Source organism: Gigantopelta aegis, chromosome 15 (genome assembly GCF_016097555.1).
Source record: "Gigantopelta aegis isolate Gae_Host chromosome 15, Gae_host_genome, whole genome shotgun sequence".
Taxonomy (NCBI): Eukaryota; Metazoa; Mollusca; class Gastropoda; order Neomphalida; family Peltospiridae; genus Gigantopelta; species Gigantopelta aegis.
In genome coordinates, this window is record NC_054713.1 from 24099866 (window position 1) to 24121592 (window position 21727).

The 21727-nt window shown below is 40.2% G+C and overlaps 2 protein-coding genes across 3 annotated transcripts in view; one reads left to right on the forward strand and one right to left on the reverse strand.

The window, feature by feature from the left end:
• The window catches only part of LOC121390661 (protein RCC2-like), a 45811-nt gene extending 30838 nt beyond the window's left edge, over positions 1-14973 (forward strand). Inside the window, exons 9-12 of one of the 2 annotated variants that reach the window (XR_005960241.1) lie at positions 5636-5741; positions 6036-6108; positions 7078-9943; positions 10180-14973. Coding sequence is in view for 1 of the 2 variants with exons in the window: in XM_041522526.1 (XP_041378460.1) it covers positions 5636-5741; positions 6036-6108; positions 7078-7251 (353 nt within the window). In the remaining variant the exon portion in view is untranslated. Of the gene's footprint in view, positions 1-5635; positions 5742-6035; positions 6109-7077 lie in introns of both variants that reach the window. The other variant, XM_041522526.1, reaches the window with a different exon arrangement.
• A 1852-nt stretch (positions 14974-16825) lies between these two features.
• LOC121389988 (COP9 signalosome complex subunit 7b-like) overlaps positions 16826-21727 on the reverse strand; it is a 28517-nt gene continuing 23615 nt past the window's right edge. Inside the window, exon 9 of the mRNA XM_041521679.1 lies at positions 16826-17508. Within this exon, the coding sequence (XP_041377613.1) occupies positions 17472-17508 (37 nt within the window). The 3' untranslated portion in view covers positions 16826-17471. The remainder of the gene's footprint in view (positions 17509-21727) is intronic.

Here is a 21727-nt window from a genome sequence, read left to right on the forward strand (position 1 = left end):
CCACAGGCACTTGGACACAGATTAGTATACATGAATAATAATAAGAAAAACAAAACAAACAAAAAACCACATTGTATATCAGTAAAATTTGATATATTTCCGCAATATTTTGCTTATACTCTCTTCCAGGGGTGGGGAAAAATAAAATTGTCAGTCGGTCCCACTTGATGTCGGGAGGGGAAAAAAGAAAAGAATAAAAAAAGAACTTTTTTATCACATCAGTGAAAACCCCCCCCCCCCACAAATTGTATATATTTTACATAATGGAATAAATAATATGAAAAAGAAATAAAAGTTATGAATTTTAATTCCCATATATGTATAAAAAGTACGAGTATTCAGTACTGTGTCCTGAAAATTAATAAAAGATCGCACCATTGAAGCATTTGACAGCCTGAGCTAGCACATTTAGACAAAGAGATTAATAACGTCATCGCTGATTGGACGAAATTTGACCTCTACTGGCTCTAGACATAACCAGTACATGTAGCTGTTCTGCTTACTCCCACTTGTTAAAAAAACAAGGTGGAAACCTTTTGATAATTTTAAAATCCTTAATAATTATTGGATCCACTACACTGAACAGTCAACAATAAATACATTTATAGATTATTTCATTATATTTTATGCTATTTTAAGCAGTTTGTATTGCACAAAAGCCTCTTGCTTTGGACTAGGACACTCGACCCGACAAAGCTCCGTACACAGGTGTTGACAGGTGTCGATTGTAACCAGTTGCAAACTCTGGGTCCTTTGTTTTAATTTGAGTGTAAATACCATGATGGCTCTCCCACCAAGAATGGTGTTATTGTTAACGTCTGTTTAATCTCTTGACCGGCTCAGCGACTTTGACAAAATTAATGGATTGACACTACTGTAGGTCCGATTTCAGTGACTGGGGATATAGGCCCTATACTTAGGCAGACTTTAAAATCACAGACATCTGAAACACTAGCCATATTGACCACTATTTATGTATTATTTTAAATCATGCACGAGATACCGAAGTCTGTGCAGGCCGGTCCACTTGACGGATAAGAATTTGTTCCAATAATAGATATGGATAGGTGCTTTGGACTGACAAGAATGACAAAAGTGGGACCGGCAAATGCACGTTTTAAAAAAATAATTTAGGTCTCAGAGATCGAGAATCGGTCCCAGACCGGGAGAAAAGGTCTCTTCATATATTGCAGAAATATATCAAATTTACCCATATACGCCACATTTTGAATTTTACTAATCTGTGTCAAGCACCTGTGTGATTTGCCGATGGCAGGCAGAGGGTTTGGAGACGACATGGTGAATGTCATGCTCAGTGTTGTGTCAGAGAAGTTGACAGATTTGGAGGCGGAAGTGTAATGGTTTAGGGTGCTTTCTGTGGAAATGGACATTCCTCTTTTTGTCATTCATGGCAACCTAAATGCTACTGCATACCGCGACCAGGTGCTGGCCCAGGAACTTGTGCCCTTCATGGTTAGGGCCTCCACGAGTCCAAAATATTGGACTCGAGTACTCTAGGGTCAAACTCAACCCAGTATCCGACACTTACACTAGATGATGATGAGATTAAGGAATAAAGTTAAATAGCATTATGCATCTTAATTCCAGTGCTGAACATGGGTGCCCAATCATGCCATTGTATTGCATTTAGAAACCGGTTGATATGTTCAGTGATGGATGGATGGCCAGTTAAAAAGAGAAACTAGCATATTGTCATATAATTATTGTGTAACTCATATCGTTGATTATCTACTGCTGAAATTATGAACGGAATCGAGTCTTGCTAGACTCTGCCCATGCCTGAGTACCCGAGTACTCGTGAAGACCCTACTCATGGTCCAGGCCTGATCTTTCAGCATGGCAACGCCAGACCCCACACTGCCATCTTGACAAAGGATTACCTGAGGAATGTCTTCAAGTTCGCCCGACCTGAATCCCATCGAACATGTCTGGGATGTGCTGAGAAGACGCCTGCGCACTCTTGGGAACCCTCCACATACTTTGCAGGAACTTGGTGCCTCAGTGGAACAATGGTGCTGTATCCCTAATGCAGTCTTTGCACGTGGGTACACATGGAGGGCATATGCGCTACTGAACCTGTGATTTCATCAGACGACCCTGCTTGTAAATTACCATTTTGACTGTTTGTGGTTTTGACAAATGATGTGGGTGCATCGAACAGATTTTTGACTCAACATTTATTTCTATTCTTTCTTTGGATGTCATACAATAAAAAAACACGTTATTCTGTCATATTTGCTAATTAGCCAAGATGAAACGGTTGTGAAGTTTTTAATTTGACTCGGTATATTCTTTCTGTGATATGGCAGTGAATCAGACTCAGACAATTAAGCTTGGAGCATACTGCTTCATTTCAATTACTGAAGACTGAACATGTGTGTTTGATTTGATGTTAACTTCCCAGTCGGTGGATAAGGGTTCATCCTATTTATGTTATCCTTTTGTGTGAAGCATAGTTCAAAACAATGGATAAAAAACTTATTCACTAGTTAGTTGACAAATGAACATTTCATAAGAGACCAGGAACTGTATCGGTTCATAACAATGGATCATTAGACCAATAAAGATAACAAAGTTTTATTCAGTGTATTTTTGTCCAGATTCCATTCCCTTTACAGGGATACAGATCCATGCTTTGTACTATTTGTAGGCAACTCTTGATACTTTCAAGGCTAATGCTATTTTTTTTATGGTAAAAAATCCCATTTATAAGTAACTGGGCAAACTTTAACCAAACATATTGATATTTTGGGTAATTAAGTTGAACAAAAAGTGTTTTGTTTTATATAATTGCTGTTGACAGCCATATTGGATGCATTTTTATGAACCATATCCAATAATTAATGAGAAACCAGGCATTGCGTTCATGCAAACAGTACTAAAAATACATCCAAGAACATTTGCAATCATTTAAAAATAATTTACTCAGAGGCAACCAGTGTCACTTAATGTAAAATTCCTAGTTTTAGTCACCATCTTGGACGCCATCTTGAATTGTGGAGGTATGCAAGGTTTGCCACGGTGGCAAACACTGGTATTTGAAAAATAGATACCAAGACGAACATTTTGGTATATAATAACAAATGTTATAATCCGTAGACCACTACCTCCCATTTTTAGACTACTTATGGGATCATATTTGCTCCACTATTGGTTCTTGACTGTTTACCAGGATGACTGCTCCGATGTCCCAGTTCCTGTATCGCTGAACACTGTGTCAAGAAGTGCCACAGCAAGACGAAGTTAGCTGTTCATGTCATCTTCATACTTCAGTTCTTCACGGGATTGTCCATCTCAAAACATCTTAGTTGCAACCATCACAGTGTCTTCAATTCATTGGAGCCCAGCTGCATACGGACCTGGAATTAGTACAGGTTCCCTCTGACAGATGATTCAGTCTTGCATCTCTACAGTTGTGACTTTCTACTTTCCTTTCAAGATATGACACTCAGTGCCGTCTACAGTTATGTCGCCACCAAATCTTCCGTTATCCATTGTTATGAACCGATACAGTTCCTGGTCTCTTATGAAATGTTCATTTGTCAACTGCTGCAACTCTGAGCCCATCACATCCCAGGAGTGGCACATGTTCTGGCAGTCACGTTATCATGACCATTAGCACTGCAAGCTACAGGGTGGATGCTCAACCCAGAAACCTTCGGGGTGGGGGGTTGCCAAAGGCTTTGGACACTACATGTCAACCTATTCACGACATTCTTCAATTGTCAGCTGCGGTTGTACGTCTCGTCAGTTCCAGATCGAGAAGCTCTCAATCTCGATGCACTGGCCATCAGTTGGTACACTCTGGACACTTATTTGTACCCTCCACCAGTACTGCTCCCACTAGTACTCAGCGGTTTCGCTGTCCACTACTCTTCATCGCTCCAATGTGGCCAGGCAGAGTCTGGTATCCCGAACTCTAGATCTAGATCTAGATCCTTTACCACTACCTGATTGGGATCGCCTCTTGCCTTATCCCACATCAAGACAGCACCATCCCATTCCACGTTTGTTCCAGCTACATACGTGGATCTTATTCTGAAGGTTTGAAGAGCAAAGGTTTCACTTCTAAGACCATGGTGGCGATACTGAAAGCACACTGGGCATCCACTGCTGCTGCATATAATGTTTAGTGGTTGTGCTTTCACCAATGGTGCATCAGGTAAAACCTGAAACCTCTGACTATTCATCCGTGGGAATGGGACCTGAATCTTTTTCTGGGAGCCTTATCGAAAGCACCTTACGAGCCCTTAGCTGAGGTGTCCTTAGAGGTTTTGACAACGAAGACAGTGTTCTTGCTGGGCTTTGTGGGAAATGGCCATGGTACGGTTTAAGCGAGATAATACTTCGTCACTCTGGGACTCCTGATGAACTTTGTTGCCAAGAATCCTGATCAAGCGCCGCATACTTACTGTCCAAGCACTCTCTTCCATGGTTGATCCACAGGATGTTGAGGACTTGTTTTTATGTTCTGTTCGAGCCCTCAAGCACTACATCAAGAGAACGAGGTCTTTCCAATACCATAGAAAGCGACTTGAATGACGTCACTAAGAACACTGTTTCCACCTGGATCCGTTCCATGTTCCTTTGTTCTTACCAAGCTGGAGGATTTCCTCCACTGTTGGCATATTACCTGCATGAACTCTGTGCACTTGCCACTACGATGTCACTGCACTGCCACACACCTATTACATTATCAACAAGGTGTTTTTGGACCACTGACTCCATCTTGTATGATGCATGATGTATACACCAAAGACATTGAGAGATTCCATCATCTGGGTCCTGTGGGCGCAGCACAAGCTCTGGTTAACACTGGCCATCCTCGTTGCCGCTGATGTGCTGTCGGATTCATGGCCTGCACCTCGAGATGTCCAACGAATTGACAGCTGAGGACTTGCCTTGATATTTGTTTGCTGCACCATTCTGAAGTTCACACACTGGTTTCGTGACAGGACATTTGTCTGGATAACATTAGCCTTTTGCACTGCACATTGGTTAAATGTTTCCTTAATTGAACAGTAACTTGTTTAGTTCAGTATTCTGATTGATGCACCCATAACCTTGTTGATGGTTTTTATTAACACTCGAATGCCTCCCCACTTCCTGTTCTCCATGTGATGTGCTCAGGGAAAAGTTATAGTCATGTGACTGGAACTAGAGGGAGCATACAGTAGAAGAATTTTAGGCCATCGCATTGGCTGTCGGGATTTTCGGACCAGACTACTAGCCATGTTTGAGGACAAGTAATGTATCCATAAAAGAGAAAACACCTCAAGTTTTCTCCAATTTAACGTTACAGGTGCCCTGTTTGCTTACATGATATAATTTAATGTTACAGGTGCCCTGTTTGCTTACATGATATAATTTAACGTTACGGGTGCCCTGTTTGCTTACATGATATAATTTAACGTTACGGGTGCCCTGTTTGCTTACATGATATAATTTAACGTTACAGGTGCCCTGTTTGCTTACATGATATAATTTAACGTTACAGGTGCCCTGTTTGCTTACATGATATAATTTAATGTTACAGGTGCCCTGTTTGCTTACATGATATAATTTAACGTTACAGGTGCCCTGTTTGCTTACATGATATAATTTAATGTTACAGGTGCCCTGTTTTTGTGGGGTCAGACCAAGTCAACTGGGGAGGCGGCCATGTATCCCAAGTTGGTGCATGATCTGCAAGGCTGGAAAGTGCGCAGTGTAGGATGTTGGTGAGTGCTATGAACATACTGCTTCATACTTGATACTGTGATTAACATTTGATCAAGTCTTTTAGCATCAAAATCTGATAAAGTTTCTCGCCAATTTATTTGATCCAGTTTTATCCAATGATAAATAAATAAATATGTAAATAAGGTGTCTGTCCTCAAAATAACATGACATAAAATACAGTTTATTGTTACATAGGGGGATGAGATAGTGAGGAAACATTTAAAAGATATACATGGATTGAGGGTAAAAAAAAATTCACTGTGTGTTTGTTCACAATATTGTATTGATTTCAGCAATAGAAGCATTGTGGTGGCTGCAGACGAGAGCACTGTTAGCTGGGGTCCCAGTCCAACGTACGGTGAACTAGTGAGTGAACTTACATATCACAATTAACAGGGCTTAAATACTGACGCTCGGGACTTTCGGGCAACTGATGTGCAATATCTATCTTGCCCGTGAACTATCAAATAATTAAATTCTCAATAAAACAACATTACTTGACTTAAATGTTTTGTTATGCGCAGTTGAAAAGTACCGTAAACATTTTATCAGCATGTTTCACCATCTTGTTTCTGTTTGTATATTCATTTGTTTGCTAACCGATTATGGCAATAGTCTACAGTTATGATTGTAGATGAATCGGGTAAAATTAGAGTACTTACCTTTGTTCGTTACATAGATTGGCTCGATAGCGAATTAGTGTGCATGTGAAGTTCAGTCTACAACATAAATAAGCCTATGTTCTAAAATCCAGTTACACAACGGGGGAAATACACAAGAGTTGGACAGTGCTAATATGAGTTTTACAAAAAAAGAATTAAAAATATGTTGAGAAACATGTTTGTAGATTTTCAGTCAATATGGAAAGACATTTTTCTGTTGATCCAGTATGACGAAGAAAAGAATGTGTACCATTTTGCTCTAAATACCCCGTTTAATGAGTAACGGTTAGATTCAGGACACTTCATTTGCCAATAATTACTATTCCTTTTATCTCTGCATACATTTATAATTCCATAGCACTCTCAGATTACATTTGTTCAGATTTTGGTACGATACAGGTACACTTAGAATGTATTGTAATAATACATATAGAATATGCTGCGATAGTGTATTATCATAATAATTATATATGACATATTATACATATGTGTGATTCATTTATTCACTTGAACAAGCAAATCTTTTGAATGGAAAATTGGGAAAATATTACAGGCAAGCAAGAATGCAAAAAAAAAATTCTGTCCGTTTTATTTCTCACATATTAAATTATGTCCTATAAATACATTTTCAGACATTGAACTGAAATGAGCATCTGTATTGTTTTTCTTGCAGGGCTATGGTGAGAATAAGCCTCATTCGTCAACTGTTCCGCAGGAGGTGAAGCCTCTCAGTGGCATTTACATTCAGAGCATATCATGCGGCTTTGCACACACATTACTGATCGCGCGGAACGACACAGAGGCCGAGCAGGAGAAGATCAACGAGTTACCCGTCTTTAATCCATGATCTCATTCCTGTGGTGTCAGTAGATAGTTTTCATGTACGTCTTTACTCGACAAAACCATCGTGCATTGTATTACCTCATAAACGCCAAATTTCATCGTCATCAAATTTAAGGTTGGGTGGTCCGTGTTCAGTTTTTCATATTTCTTTTCAACATCACCTGTCCTCATAACTAGTGTATATTCCCTACAGTTAGTAGACTGGTCCGAACATCCCAACAGCCAATGGGATGGCTTAACTTCTTCTACTGTGTACCCCTTCCTGTTCCAGTTACGTGACTGTAACTTCCTTGTTTTTCCTTCACGTCTTACGGTTCGTACGTTCTTATTTTCGCTTCATCGTAATCTGAGCCATTTGGTTATTTTACTATGGTTATTGTGACAATTATGTCTGTAACACATTCTACAATGTTGTTACTTTATTACTGTACAATTATTTTGGTTGTAATCACTTTCTTTAAAGTGTTGTGTGAAAATTTTCATTTTCCTGTGTGCCGGTCAAGATCTATGGTCGCCATTTTTAAAATGGTCGCTTCTTGTTTACCGGAATTGTACAAACTTATGTATTTGATTTTTCATTACAGTTCTTCTCGTGTGGTGCGTTCTTGTAACAAATGCAGGAAATTCATGGCACGATATCTGTCCTGGCTGCAAATCACCATATGACTTAAGAGTCTCACTGTCTCTTGTGTTACCTTGGGGCCAACAGACTTGAGGCATAACTCACGGTCCTTGCCCAGCGGGCCAAGAAAGTTGAGATGGTTTCTGCTTCATCTCCTCCTCAACCGTCTATCATCTAGTCAGTTGGTGCAGTTTTGAAGACTTGCTGCCTAGTATGATAGACCATTGCAGTCACTACTGAGTCCGGTCCAGTGGTTACGGTTTCTGCTGATGTGACGATTCCTGTCTCGGCTCCAGCTACGGCTACAGCTCAAGCTACGGTATTCACGGCCTCCGTACCTACAGGTGACACGGGTTCCAGGCCAGTCCATGGGGACTTGCCAGCCTTGACTTGGAAGTCAACGTTTTCCAGATTCATAGCAGAACCTCTACGGATCACCGGAGTCGGGAACAGAGTTGATCCTCACAGATAATGGCTAGTTCCAACCGATGTCACCGTTCCAGAAGTTTGGAGAATCAAATGTCACAGACTTCTACCGGTCCCATTGCAACCGTTCACGGTCTCCTTGGCCTTCCAGTATCGGCGATCGACATGCCTGTGCGAAATTGTTACGTGATATCCTGATGATACAGTGGACCGGATGACAATGAAAGATTGTCTTGCTATCTGTTTTCTGCAGATCAGCAACCACTTACAGCTTCCGTCACGGCACTTGCTGCAACCGTGTCTACAGGCGATACGGTACCCGTGAATCACGGGTCTCGTGTGACTGGACTGAGACGATCATCTCACAGGCGGCTGACGGTCCTGTCAGGACTGCGTTCCGGATCATCACGACTATTCAGCGCAATTGTTCAGCATGTCTGTGCACTGTTTCCATGTGCCGCTTCCATGGAGCTGACGGGACCATCCATGATTCAATTCGCCTCGGCCCTGCAGCATTGACTCACTTGTTCCTGGCTTCTAAGGATTTTTGTTTTGGTTTCCTTTATGACATTCTTAACCAACGGTCATCAAGACAACTTATGACAGCATACCTTTTCAGCTATAATGCTGTCACGATTCCGGGACTTCAGGCCACTGTTATTTCGTGTGACCCTACTCTGTAGCTTACAGGGGATCCGATGAACGGCACTGATGGTAGACTCTGGTAATTGGTCTACGGCGACTTCCACTCAGCAATCAGTTCAAGATAGAAGTCGACAGTTCTCAACCTATCATAGCGAGAATGCAGCTGTCACTGGTAACCCTCTCCACGTTCATCTGCGGGTCAGTCGTCCATGATGTTACTCATCAACTGTTGATCGTCAGTTCATCACTGTCGCTGTTAAGGTGGAAGGAAGTTATCTTTACTTCCCACCTTCGGATCGGTTTGCAACTCCAGCTACAGTTCAGTTACAGCTTTCGGTTACCATATCAACTCAGCAAGTTGCGGTAAACCTAGCTACACGGTCTTCGACATGCCGGCGTTTGCGGGAATGAAAATTACAGGTGTTACGGTTTGGGACTGACGACAGTACACTGGGCCAGTCAACTTTTGATGCTGATTTGGAACCCCATGCAGAATACTTTGGACTGTTCCACTATTCATCTGTTGATCAGTGACGTTGAAGATATTTGGTGAATCGATCACTGCATCCATTGGTGCCCAGAAGTTTGCAACTTGATTGTCACTTTTGTTGTCTCCAGAAGTTGTCAGCGCTAGATCCGTTGAGTTTCCACTTGGACAGCTGCCTCCTGGAATTTCAACGGATCGGTACATTGGCGGCCGGCAACAATCACTAGTTGACGTCATGCGGCTTCGGGGTTTTACCGCATCCATTTTTTTACGGTCTATTGCAGATTATCAAACCATTGTCAGCGTTCATGTACGATACAGAGAAGATCGTCTTTTTGCTGCTTGCCTAGTATCAGTCATTGGGACTGTCCTGGATACCAACCATCCTGGATACCAACCGTACGATATTTGCTTCCACTGTCAGATTCCTACCGGTCCTTGGGGAGATGACTTGTGCATCTTCGGAGTACGGAACCCTCCACCATCTGTCAAATGCTGCACTAATTATGAGGACAGGTGATGTGAAAAGAAATGGAGAAAACTTGGAGTGTTTTCTCTTTTATAGATACATCACCTGTCCTCATGGGATGATTCCCACCCGACCTCCCCGCTTCCAGTTCACCGTGCAATCTGCTCAGGGAAAAGAAGGAAATTACAATCACGTGACTGGGACAGGAATGGGTGTGCAGTAGAAGAATTTAGGCCATCCCAGTCTACTAACCGTAGGGAATATGCACTAGTTATGAGGACAGGTGATGTATCTATAAAAGAGAAAACACTTTTCTCCAATTTTGTTGGTGGCCGACTGTTTCAGTAGCAGACTAATGTTTTTACTGGGGTGCGACCTGCATCCCTCGTTGGAATAAATAGCACTTCATCTCCGACACTGGTTCGTTTCGGTGTGATTTTGACTCAAGGGTTTTTCAAAAACGAAAGTCAGAAATAGGGAACTATTGCCTGATGGGCTAATTATAGCACCCCCAGTTTTGTTAGGACACAATAATTTAAAGAAATAAACGAAACCTGGTGCCATACAGCAAGGCATTGTTCTTATTCACTTTCCCATACAGGATTATTAGTAGTATATTAGTTTTATGACCACAGTATAAAACTCTTAAAAATCCTTTACAAAACCAAAACAGTCGCAAAAAGTAATCTTTTAACAAGTCATGGAGTTTAGTTGACAACAAATTGTGTGAACCTTGCTTACTGAAAGCCCTCTTTCATAATACTCATAACCATTAATAAAAACAGTTACTGTTGTGGGACATTCAAGCTTACTAAACTGTGCATTATATCTGGAAATGATTTGTAACATGATCTTGTGTTTCAGGAGTTGTGTACATTATGATGGATAATTTTAATATAGCAAGTACAAAAAGAAATTTTGAAAAGCAGTGTTGTTGCTCCATAAAAAAGCATTATTGAATAAATTTGATTGTGTTGTTTAATTGTGGGACCAAACAAGACCAATGTGAAATGTGCTAGCTGAATTATTATGAAGCAGATTCACCGACCGACAGTGAGAACTGGGTGATTGTGCTGTAAACTGTAATGCTAGTAAAATGCTCTTTTAGCTTTTAATTGGCATCTGTGTAAACTGGCACAATTTGAAAGTCATGTCCAATGACAGTATTTTGGGTGAAATGGCTCGAATCCAACACCCTGTGTATTTCCGCACCCTTCGTAGGTTCCTCTTTCCATTCAGACAAGAGTCCACTGTATATTTGGAATTATGAAATAATGCGGATTCAGTGAAAAAAGCTAATAGAATGTTCCAGTCTGAAGTTATTTGCATGATAATCACTGTTCTGTTTGTATATATGTCATCCTTTTAACTATCAAATACTTTCTTATTGTTTTTCCAAGTGAATATTAAATATTAACTGTTGTATTAGGTGCCTTTTTTAGTGGAAAAGTGAATGTCATTTTATTAAGACGTATTTCTAATATCATTTTGCATTGTGTATTTTTGAGGGTTTACCATCCATACTGGTTTTGAATACATCACTGTGACCGCTTACTAAACCTGAAACTGTCTGTAACAGCAGCTGAATGAAATCAAAACCAATAGTGTTACGGTTTGTCATCTTTCACAAACATATTTACTGTAGCAGTAAATTCTAGCAGTAGCAACATTACTTTTGATATAGGTGTTGATTTGTTCAGCATATCAGTGTTGGGAACGACTAGCTGAAAGTGTTTTACAGATGGCAGTGATGTGATCTTATTTCATGTCTTGTTACGCGGGACATTTTGCTTTGTAAACAAAAAGTTTATTTTGTTTAACAACGCTACTAGAGCACATCAGCTATTGGATGTCGGACATTTGGTAATCCTGACAGTCTCAGAGGAAACCTGCTATATTTTCCCGTTAAAAGCAAGGGGTCTCTTGTATGCACTTTCCTACAGACAGGACAGTACATACCATGATCAGTTGTAGGGCACTGGTTGAAATGAGGAAAACCCAGTCAGGGAGGTGAGCAGGTCATCCTAGGACCCCAGCACCTCACAAGCTGTACTGACAGCTAGATCCTCCTTGTCTCTCGTATTGTAACATTTAACGACATCACTAGAGTGCATTGATTTATCCGACTGACAGGATAGCAAATACTACAGCCTTTGATATACCAGTTGTGGTGCACTGGCTGGAACGAGAAATAGCCCAATTTCACCAATTGATCCCAAGTTGACCGCATATCAAGCAAGCACTTGACCACTGGGTTACATCCCGCCCTTGCATTGTAACAAATGCTGTTGTATAAATGTAAAAGTTTGCTGGTTTTGACTTTTATTCACAACTTAATTTTCTTTCTTTTTATTTTATTAAGTTAATGATATTATTCCTCCCCAATGCAGATTTTGATAAAAAAGTTACATTGACAGAGTTAACCAATCCTAATATGTGTACCTGTATCCCAACGTGTGGGACCTCAAGAACTGGGAGGTTTTGCAAGATCGAATATTTAAAAAATAGTTATTAAAATGGTGTTCAGATTATTTTTAAACTGTACAGTTTTCCCACATTTTCCTTAAATACAGAAGCAAAGATTTAAAATAGTACATGTATCTTGATGAGGATAATGTATTTTACTTTGTGTTACAAATTATTTTATAGAAATAGACTTGGGTATAATGCAGCATAATACATGCTTTGTTCTAACATACCATTGCATCATCAACTGGGTTCATATATTCGAAACTCTCAGCACTACGATATCATAAAACCGTCATAAGTTATGGCTAGTATAGTAATGAAGACGTATCTTATAACGGTTTTACAATATTGTAGTGGAAAGATAGCTTTAAAAAAAAATGTATCCAGGCTGGTAGCTAGTTGATTTGCATCCCAGTACTAGCTAAAACCCTGAGTGAGTTTTCACAGCTCAGTGGGGAGGTGTACGGCCATGACGACCATTTCTCCACCAGTAACTAACCAATGACCCCTGGACAGATAGCCATTATAAGCCCACCAATAACTAACCAATGATCCCCGGACAGATAGCACAGTTATAAGCCTACCAATAACTAACCAATGATCCCCGGACGGATAGCCCAGTTGTAAGCTCACCAATAATCAACCAATGATCAACCAATGATCCCCGGACAGATAGCCGTTATAAGCCTACCAATAATTAACTAATGATTCCCAGACAGATAGCACATTTGTACGCCCACCAATAACCAACCAATGATCCCGGACAGATAGCACAGTTGTAAGCCCACCAATAACCAACCAATAACCAACCAATGATCCCGGACAGATAGCAGTTGTAAGCCCACTAATAACTAACCAATGATCCCCGGACAGATAGCACATTTGTACGCCCACCAATAACCAACCAATGATCCCGGACAGATAGCAGTTGTAAGCCCACTAATAACTAACCAATGATCCCCGGACAGATAGCACAGTTGTAAGCCCACCATTAACCAACCAATGATCCCAGGACGAATAGCCCAGTTGTAAGCCCACTAATAATCAACCAATGATCCCCGGACAGATAGCACAGTTGTAAGCCCAGCAATAACCAACCAATGATCCCCGGACGGATAGCCCAGTTGTAAGCCCACTAATAATCGACCAATGATCCCCGGACAGATAGCCGTTATAAGCCCACCAATAACTAATGATCCCCAGACAGATAGCACATTTGTAAGCCCACCAATAACCAACCAATGATCCCCGGACAGACAGATAGCAGTTGTAAGCCCACTAATAACTAACCAATGATCCGCAGACAGATAGCACAGTTGTAAGCCCACCAATAATTAACTAATGATCCCCAGACAGATAGCACATTTGTAAGCCCACCAATAACTAACTAATGATCCCCGGACAGATAGCAGCCCACTAATAACTAACCAATGATCCCCGGACAGATAGCACAGTTATAAGCCCACCAATAAATAACCAATGATCCCCGGACGGATAGCCCAGTTGTAAACCCACCAATAATCAACCAATGATCCCCGGACAGATAGCCGTTATAAGCACATCAATAACTAACTAATGATCCCCGGACAGATAGCACTGTTGTAAGCCCACTAATAACTAACCAATGATCCCCGGACAGATAGCACATTTGTAAGCCCAGCACAGCTTTACTGTAAGCAAGCAAGCATGCATTGAATTGTTGAGCACTACGGTGAGGAAGACCAACAGGTATATATTTTTATGTTTAGCCATCAGAATGTTTGAATATCGTACACACGCAGTCGCTAATCTAGGTCACAAAACTGTATAAATATGCTACTAACACCGGAATCCGGCTCCTCTGTTTAGTGTAACAGTATGTTTGTGTTTTCTACAGCTGAGACTCGTTTTATCAAGACTGTTATCTATGCATGTTAGTAACGGTAGTAAAACAGTAGTAAAAACAATCTAGTGAGGCAGTTGTTTTTACTCTGCTTTAGGAAACGATGTGCAATGGGCAGGAAAGAGCAGATGTAAGTAACATCCTGTAGTGAAATAATTAAGAATATTTCAATATGGACAATTCAGATATTATATAAGGCTATTTTAGTCAAAATTAGAGATGTCTCCCTCCTTTATGGGTTGGAACATGCACCCTCCACAAGAAATATGTAACACTCATTACAGCATTTCATCTTGATTTATAATTGTTTTGTGTGTATACATTAAGCTATAACAAGCTATTTCGGTGTCCCTCAACTCCTGAGCATTACTTAACTCTTGAATGGTCTCTATACTGTTTGTATTCAATTTAGATTCAAGAAAGACGATGCAGTAGTTTGCATATCAAAATAAACCAGTCTACAGAGTCTAGTCCCAATGAAATCGGACCTCACACAAGAAAGATAAACTTTACTACGTGTATATGGATGTAAAATAATCAATTAGTGTTTTTGTTCATTTTAGTATTATTCTGTTCATGTTAGACTATAATTCATTAGTGCACATAATTTCTCTTTGGTGTTTTAACATGACTTATATACTACATGTAAGTACTGTTTGTATTCGATGTTCGAATATACCAAATGTACTAGATGCAATTGTTTGCAATAAAGTTTGGTGCATTGTACTATCATCTTGTAGTTTTTAAATTAATAGGTAGACTGGTAAATGCATACAGATAGTTGGGATATTTCCCCCATGTTGAAAGTGTCCAAAGTTCCAGTCTCATTGAAAAAAAGAGAGAGAAAGAAATGTTTTATTTAACGACGCACTCAACACATTTTATTTACAGATATATAGTGTCAAACATATGGTTAAGGACCACACATAATGAGAGGAAACCCGCTGTTGCCACTTCATGGACTACTCTTTTTGATTAGCAGCAAGGGATCTTTTATATGTACCATCCTACAGACAGGGGGGGGGGGGGGGGGGGGTGGTATGTATGGAGTTTTACATGTGTGTAACTACATACATACATTTACAATGCTTAAACACTTGTTTTTAAGAAAAACAGGTATCGAAAATATCCAAGACCGCAACTGTCAAAGAAACATCTAGACAGGAAGCAATTCAACAAAATAAATGTATACTGTGCAATTATAAAAATGACTTTTTGCGGTGAACAACATTTGTGTGCTTTTGACACTTGATGCTTTCAGTTCCAGGGCTGATTAATTATGGACTTTTTGTCTGTACAAATAAGTATTGTATACTCCCCACAAACAGTTAAGCAATTTGGGGTTTTTTTTTCATAAATAATCATTCCTACTGTATCAATAACACATGTATATTCATTCTATACTTAAGCCTGTGACTAAATGTCTCAAACTTTTCTGAAACAATAATTTGACCAAGAACCGATATCTAATTGCAGTTTAAAAATATTTAATCATAAATTGCTGAATTTATATTATTATATATTTTTAATTGTTTTGAGGGTGGTGGACTAATATGAAACGAGTACTGGTGAGGTACATGATACGCCCATCAGGAGTTTGATGGAAAACCATAATGAATATGTTACAGATATGATTCGGGTCCAATTATGTGAAATGTTTGCAATGGGATGGATGAACAGTTTGTTTTGGACCAACCACCATCCCAAGTTGTTCCTACATGTGGTTTGATGGTCCGGTATTCATATGTATACATGTAAGATATGATGTGGACAAGGATTTACTGTTATGGGCAGTAGACTGAAAAGTAGGTCACAGTGACCTAGTAATAGTAAGTGACATACTGCCATCCCAAGTTGTTCTTGCATGCGAGGTTTGTCGGTCCTGTATGCATTTGTATACAGACAAGAAAAAGTTAAGACAGATGGAGGGACAGAAACACCATACCATAATTCGACCCATCATAGATGGGAATATATAAACAGGTGTAATTCATTTGTTCATCAAAAGATTTGATCATATGAATGTGACTAAGTTTTGGAAAAGTTTGTTTTCAAAACAATGTTTTGAGCTGGTTCAATCAGTTAATCAGTAGATGGTAGGCAGTGATGTTTAGCAACTACTGCAACCTACTTTTCTTGCTTACTGCTTTCAGTAGATAGAAGAAGTTTGTTTTGTTTAACGACACCACTAGAGCACAATGATTAATTAAACATCAGCTATTCATCAGAGGAAACCCGCTACATTTTTCCAAATGTAGCAAGGGATCTTTTATATGCACTTTCCTATAGACTGGAAAGCACATACCATGGCTTTTGATCCGTTGTGGTGCACTGGTTGGAATGAGAATGGATTCACTGAGATGGTTCGATCCTGCGATGCAAGCATCTCAAGCGAGCACTCGACCGACTTGAGTTAAATCCCACTCCCTCAGTATATTTACTTCCATTTCTAAAACAGCCTCCTATTTTTACAATCCTTTACCTACATGCCCCATTATGACACTGCATAATTTATAACACACACAGAGAGACACACATTTTCTGATGCTGTATTCAGTAAATGCAATCAAAACAAAAATTAAAGTATGTTGTTCTTTAATGACACTGCTCAAGCACATCGATTAACAATCAACATGAAATCTCAATCCATTCAATAACCTGTTGATTGGTTACCGCTAAATACCATTATTTTAGGAATAGCTTAGCACACCATATTACTGCAGATTTCACCTTCTTCAAATCTACTCTTATAAAATTATGTTTTAATGCAACCAGACATGGGTCAAACTGCAGTCCCACCAGTTACATGAAACTCTGCAAATATCTTGTGCTGCACACATTTCATGATGGAAGAAAACCTCCACATTTCTTAACTTTCTTGAGATTGCCTGAAATCACTTGATGAATGATGACATACTATCCATTCTTCACATCCTTTTGCTATTCAGTCCAGGGCACTGAATGTTTTGAATAACACAAGTCTGTTGTTTTTATACCAGAAATATCAGAAGAATTCTTCATAAGCAATCCATTTGGATTTTACATAACATGTTCTCACTTTGAGCGTAACAAATGTCTGCATAACTTCAGTTACATCCACATTCTTGCATTATGGAAAGTTGACTTGGTTGTTAAAATATTTCTACAAACTGTAAAACAGCTGCATCTTTCCAAACATTTTCCCTCTCTAACATAATGTCTCAAGTGAAATGTCAGTCACTGTGTTATTTCCATAACTTGGTGGCACTGCTTCCACGTAAACTGAAAGATGAAAATAAAATACAATTATTATTTTGACCTGATCAGTCATTGCAATGGTTTTTTCTGAACATCCAAAGTTTAAAGTTTGTTTTGTTTAACAACACAACTAGAGTGCTCTATTTATTAATCATCAGCTATTAGATGTCAAACATTTGGTAATTTTGACATAGTCTTAGAGAGGAAACCCGCTATATTTTTACATTAGTAGTAAGGGATGTTTTATATGCACCATCTCACAGAGAGGATAGCACATACCACAGCCTTTGATATACAAGTTGTTGTGCTAGAACGAGAAATAGCCAAATGGGCCCACTGACGGGGATCGATCGTAAACTGACAGCACATCAAGTGAGCGCTTTACCACTGTGTTACGTCCCGCCCAGTTCTGAACAATCAAATAGTTGTGTAATGTCAAGGAACTTTCCAGTCATGTGACCGATTTTTCCTGCTGAAAGTGAATGATCAAGTTTCACACTACTCTCAGCTATCAGTTGAGTCTGGCCTGGGTGGTGTAGTAGTCCAGGCTGGAAGGTACTGGGTCTACATCCTGGGTGGTGTAGTAGTCCAGGCTGGGAGGTACTGGGTCTACATCCTGGGTGGTGTAGTAGTCCAGGCTGGAAGGTACTGGGTCTACATCCTGGGTGGTGTAGTAGATCAGGCTGGAAGGTACTGGTCTACATCCTGGGTGGTGTAGTAGTCCAGGCTAAGAGGTACTGGTCTACATCCTGGGTGGTGTAGTAGTCCAGGCTAGGAGGTATGGATCTACATCCTGGGTGGTGTAGTAGTCCAGGCTGGAAGGTACTGGGTTGACATCCTGGGTGGTGTAGTAGTCCAGGCTAGAAGGTACTGGGTCTACATCCTGGGTGGTGTAGTAGTCCAGGCTAGGAGGTACTGGGTCTACATCCTGGGTGGTGTAGTAGTCCAGGCTAGGAGGTACTGGGTCTACATCCTGGGTGGTGTAGTAGTCCAGGCTGGAAGGTACTGGGTTGACATCCTGGGTGGTGTAGTAGTCCAGGCTAGAAGGTACTGGGTCTACATCCTGGGTGGTGTAGTAGTCCAGGCTGGAAGGTACTGGGTCTACATCCTGGGTGGTGTAGTAGTCCAGGCTGGAAGGTACTGGGTCTACATCCCAGTACTGGATCCCACCCAGATCTGGGCCAGTTGTTTAAACAATAGCGTAACCAGTAGTTAACAGAAATTTTCAAAACCAAGGACCAAATCAATACAAATAATAACTGAATAGATAGATAGATAGATAGATAGATAGATAACTAGTTTAACGTGCTCATATACCACTAGGGTTTCGAACACGCCTAATAATTGAAAACAATCTTAAAAATAAAACAATCAAAGGTAACCATAGTTACCAAAGTTTATTTTGTATTTGTACCAAAATAATTTTAAATTTTTTTTTTTACTAACCCAGGGTTTATTTAACTATGCTTTGAACAACTGAGCCCTGTTTTAAAGACTGTGGTTAGGTGTAAGGCAACTACACTGACTTGTCTCACCAACTGTGGGCATCAAAGGACGAGAATCAAGATGAAATGAAATGAAGTAGTCAGTAGTATCAAGAAGTTCTGTAACTGATGAAGCTGTAGTAATGCCTTGTGAGTCATATCTCGGACATAGATAGATATCACCCTACTGATGGCTGGCTGCCTTAATCCTTAACCTGTGGTTTATTGCATTGGGGAAATGCCCTTTGGTGAGAGATGAGGTTAATGAATGAAGGGGAAACAGGAAGGAATGTCCTACATATGGTACTTGCAACACTTGGGTTAGAGAATGGCAGGGAAAACCCACTGTGGCTACAAAAAGTTTGACTGTCCATTGTAATTGGTAGAAGTTTATTGAATACACTGAGTGGCAATCACAATACATACATTAATGGAAGAAAGAAGACAATACATAAATAGTACCAGCAAAGAGGGACTGCTACCACGGCCCGTGCTTATAAAACCTGTCTAGAAAGAAGAGAATTCATAAATAGTACCAGCAAACACTGACTGCTACCATGACCCGTGCTTATAAAACCTGTCTAGAAAGAAGAGAATTCAGAAATAGTACCAGCAAACACTGACTGCTACCACGACCTGTGCTTATAAAACCTGTCTAGAAAGAAGAGAATTCGGAAATAGTACCAGCAATCACTGACGGCTACCATGACCCGTGCTTATAAAATACCATGACCCGTGCTTATAAAACCTGTCTAGAAAGAAGAGAATGCATAAACAATACCAGCAAACACTGACGGCTACCATGACCCGTGCTTATAAAACCTGTCTAGAAAGAAGAGAATTCAGAAATAGTACCAGCAAACACTGACTGCTACCATGACCCGTGCTTATAAAACCTGTCTAGAAAGAAGAGAATTCAGAAATAGTACCAGCAAACACTGACTGCTACCACGACCTGTTCTTATAAAACCTGTCTAGAAAGAAGAGAATTCAGAAATAGTACCAGCAAACACTGACTGCTACCATGACCCGTGCTTATAAAACCTGTCTAGAAAGAAGAGAATGCATAAACAATACCAGCAAACACTGACTGCTACCACGACCGGTGCTTATAAAACCTGTCTAGAAAGAAGAGAATGCATAAACAATACCAGCAAACACTGACGGCTACCATGACCCGTGCTTATAAAACCTGTCTAGAAAGAAGAGAATTCAGAAATAGTACCAGCAAACACTGACTGCTACCACGACCTGTGCTTATAAAACCTGTCTAGAAAGAAGAGAATTCAGAAATAGTACCAGCAAACACTGACGGCTACCATGACCTGTGCTTATAAAACCTGTCTAGAAAGAAGAGAATTCATAAATAGTACCAGCAATCACTGACTGCTACCACGACCTGTGCTTATAAAACCTGTCTAGAAAGAAGAGAATGCATAAACAATACCAGCAAACACTGACGGCTACCATGACCCGTGCTTATAATACCTGTCTAGAAAGAAGAGAATGCATAAACAATACCAGCAAACACTGACTGCTACCATGACCCGTGCTTATAAAACCTGTCTAGAAAGAAGAGAATGCATAAACAATACCAGCAAACACTGACGGCTACCATGACCCGTGCTTATAAAACCTGTCTAGAAAGAAGAGAATTCAGAAATAGTACCAGCAAACACTGACTGCTACCACGACCTGTGCTACCACGACCTGTGCTTATAAAACCTGTCTAGAAAGAAGAGAATTCAGAAATAGTACCAGCAAACACTGACTGCTACCACGGCCCGTGCTTATAAAACCTGTCTAGAAAGAAGAGAATTCATAAACAGTACCAGCAATCACTGACGGCTACCACGGCCCGTGCTTATAAAACCTGTCTAAAAATAAGAATACATAAACAGTACCAGCAAACACTGACTGCTACCATGGCCCGTGCTTATAAAACCTGTCTAGAAAGAAGAGAATAAATAAACAATACCAGCAAACACTGACTGCTACCATGGCCCGTGCTTATAAAACCCGTGCTTATAAAACCTGTCTAGAAAGAAGAGAATTCATAAACAGTACCAGCAAACACTGACTGCTACCACGGCCCGTGCTTATAAAACCGGTCTAGAAAGAAGAGAATTCATAAACAGTACCAGCAAACACTGACTGCTACCATGGCCCGTGCTTATAAAACCTGTCTAGAAAGAAGAGAATTCATAAACAATACCAGCAAACACTGACTGCTACCACGACCTGTGCTTATAAAACCTGTCTAGAAAGAAGAGAATTCATAAATAGTACCAGCAAACACTGACTGCTACCACAGCCTGTGCTTATAAAACCTGTCTAGAAAGAAGAGAATTCATAAACAGTACCAGCAAACACTGACTGCTACCATGGCCCGTGCTTATAAAACCTGTCTAGAAAGAAGAGAATTCATAAACAATACCAGCAAACACTGACTGCTACCACGACCTGTGCTTATAAAACCTGTCTAGAAAGAAGAGAATTCATAAATAGTACCAGCAAACACTGACTGCTACCACGACCCGTGCTTATAAAATCTGTCTAGAAAGAAGAGAATTCATAAATAGTACCAGCAAACACTGACTGCTACCACAGCCCGTGCTTATAAAACCTGTCTAGAAAGAAGAGAATTCATAAATAGTACCAGCAAACACTGACTGCTACCATGACCCGTGCTTATAAAACCTGTCTAGAAAGAAGAGAATTCATAAATAGTACCAGCAAACACTGACGGCTACCACGAC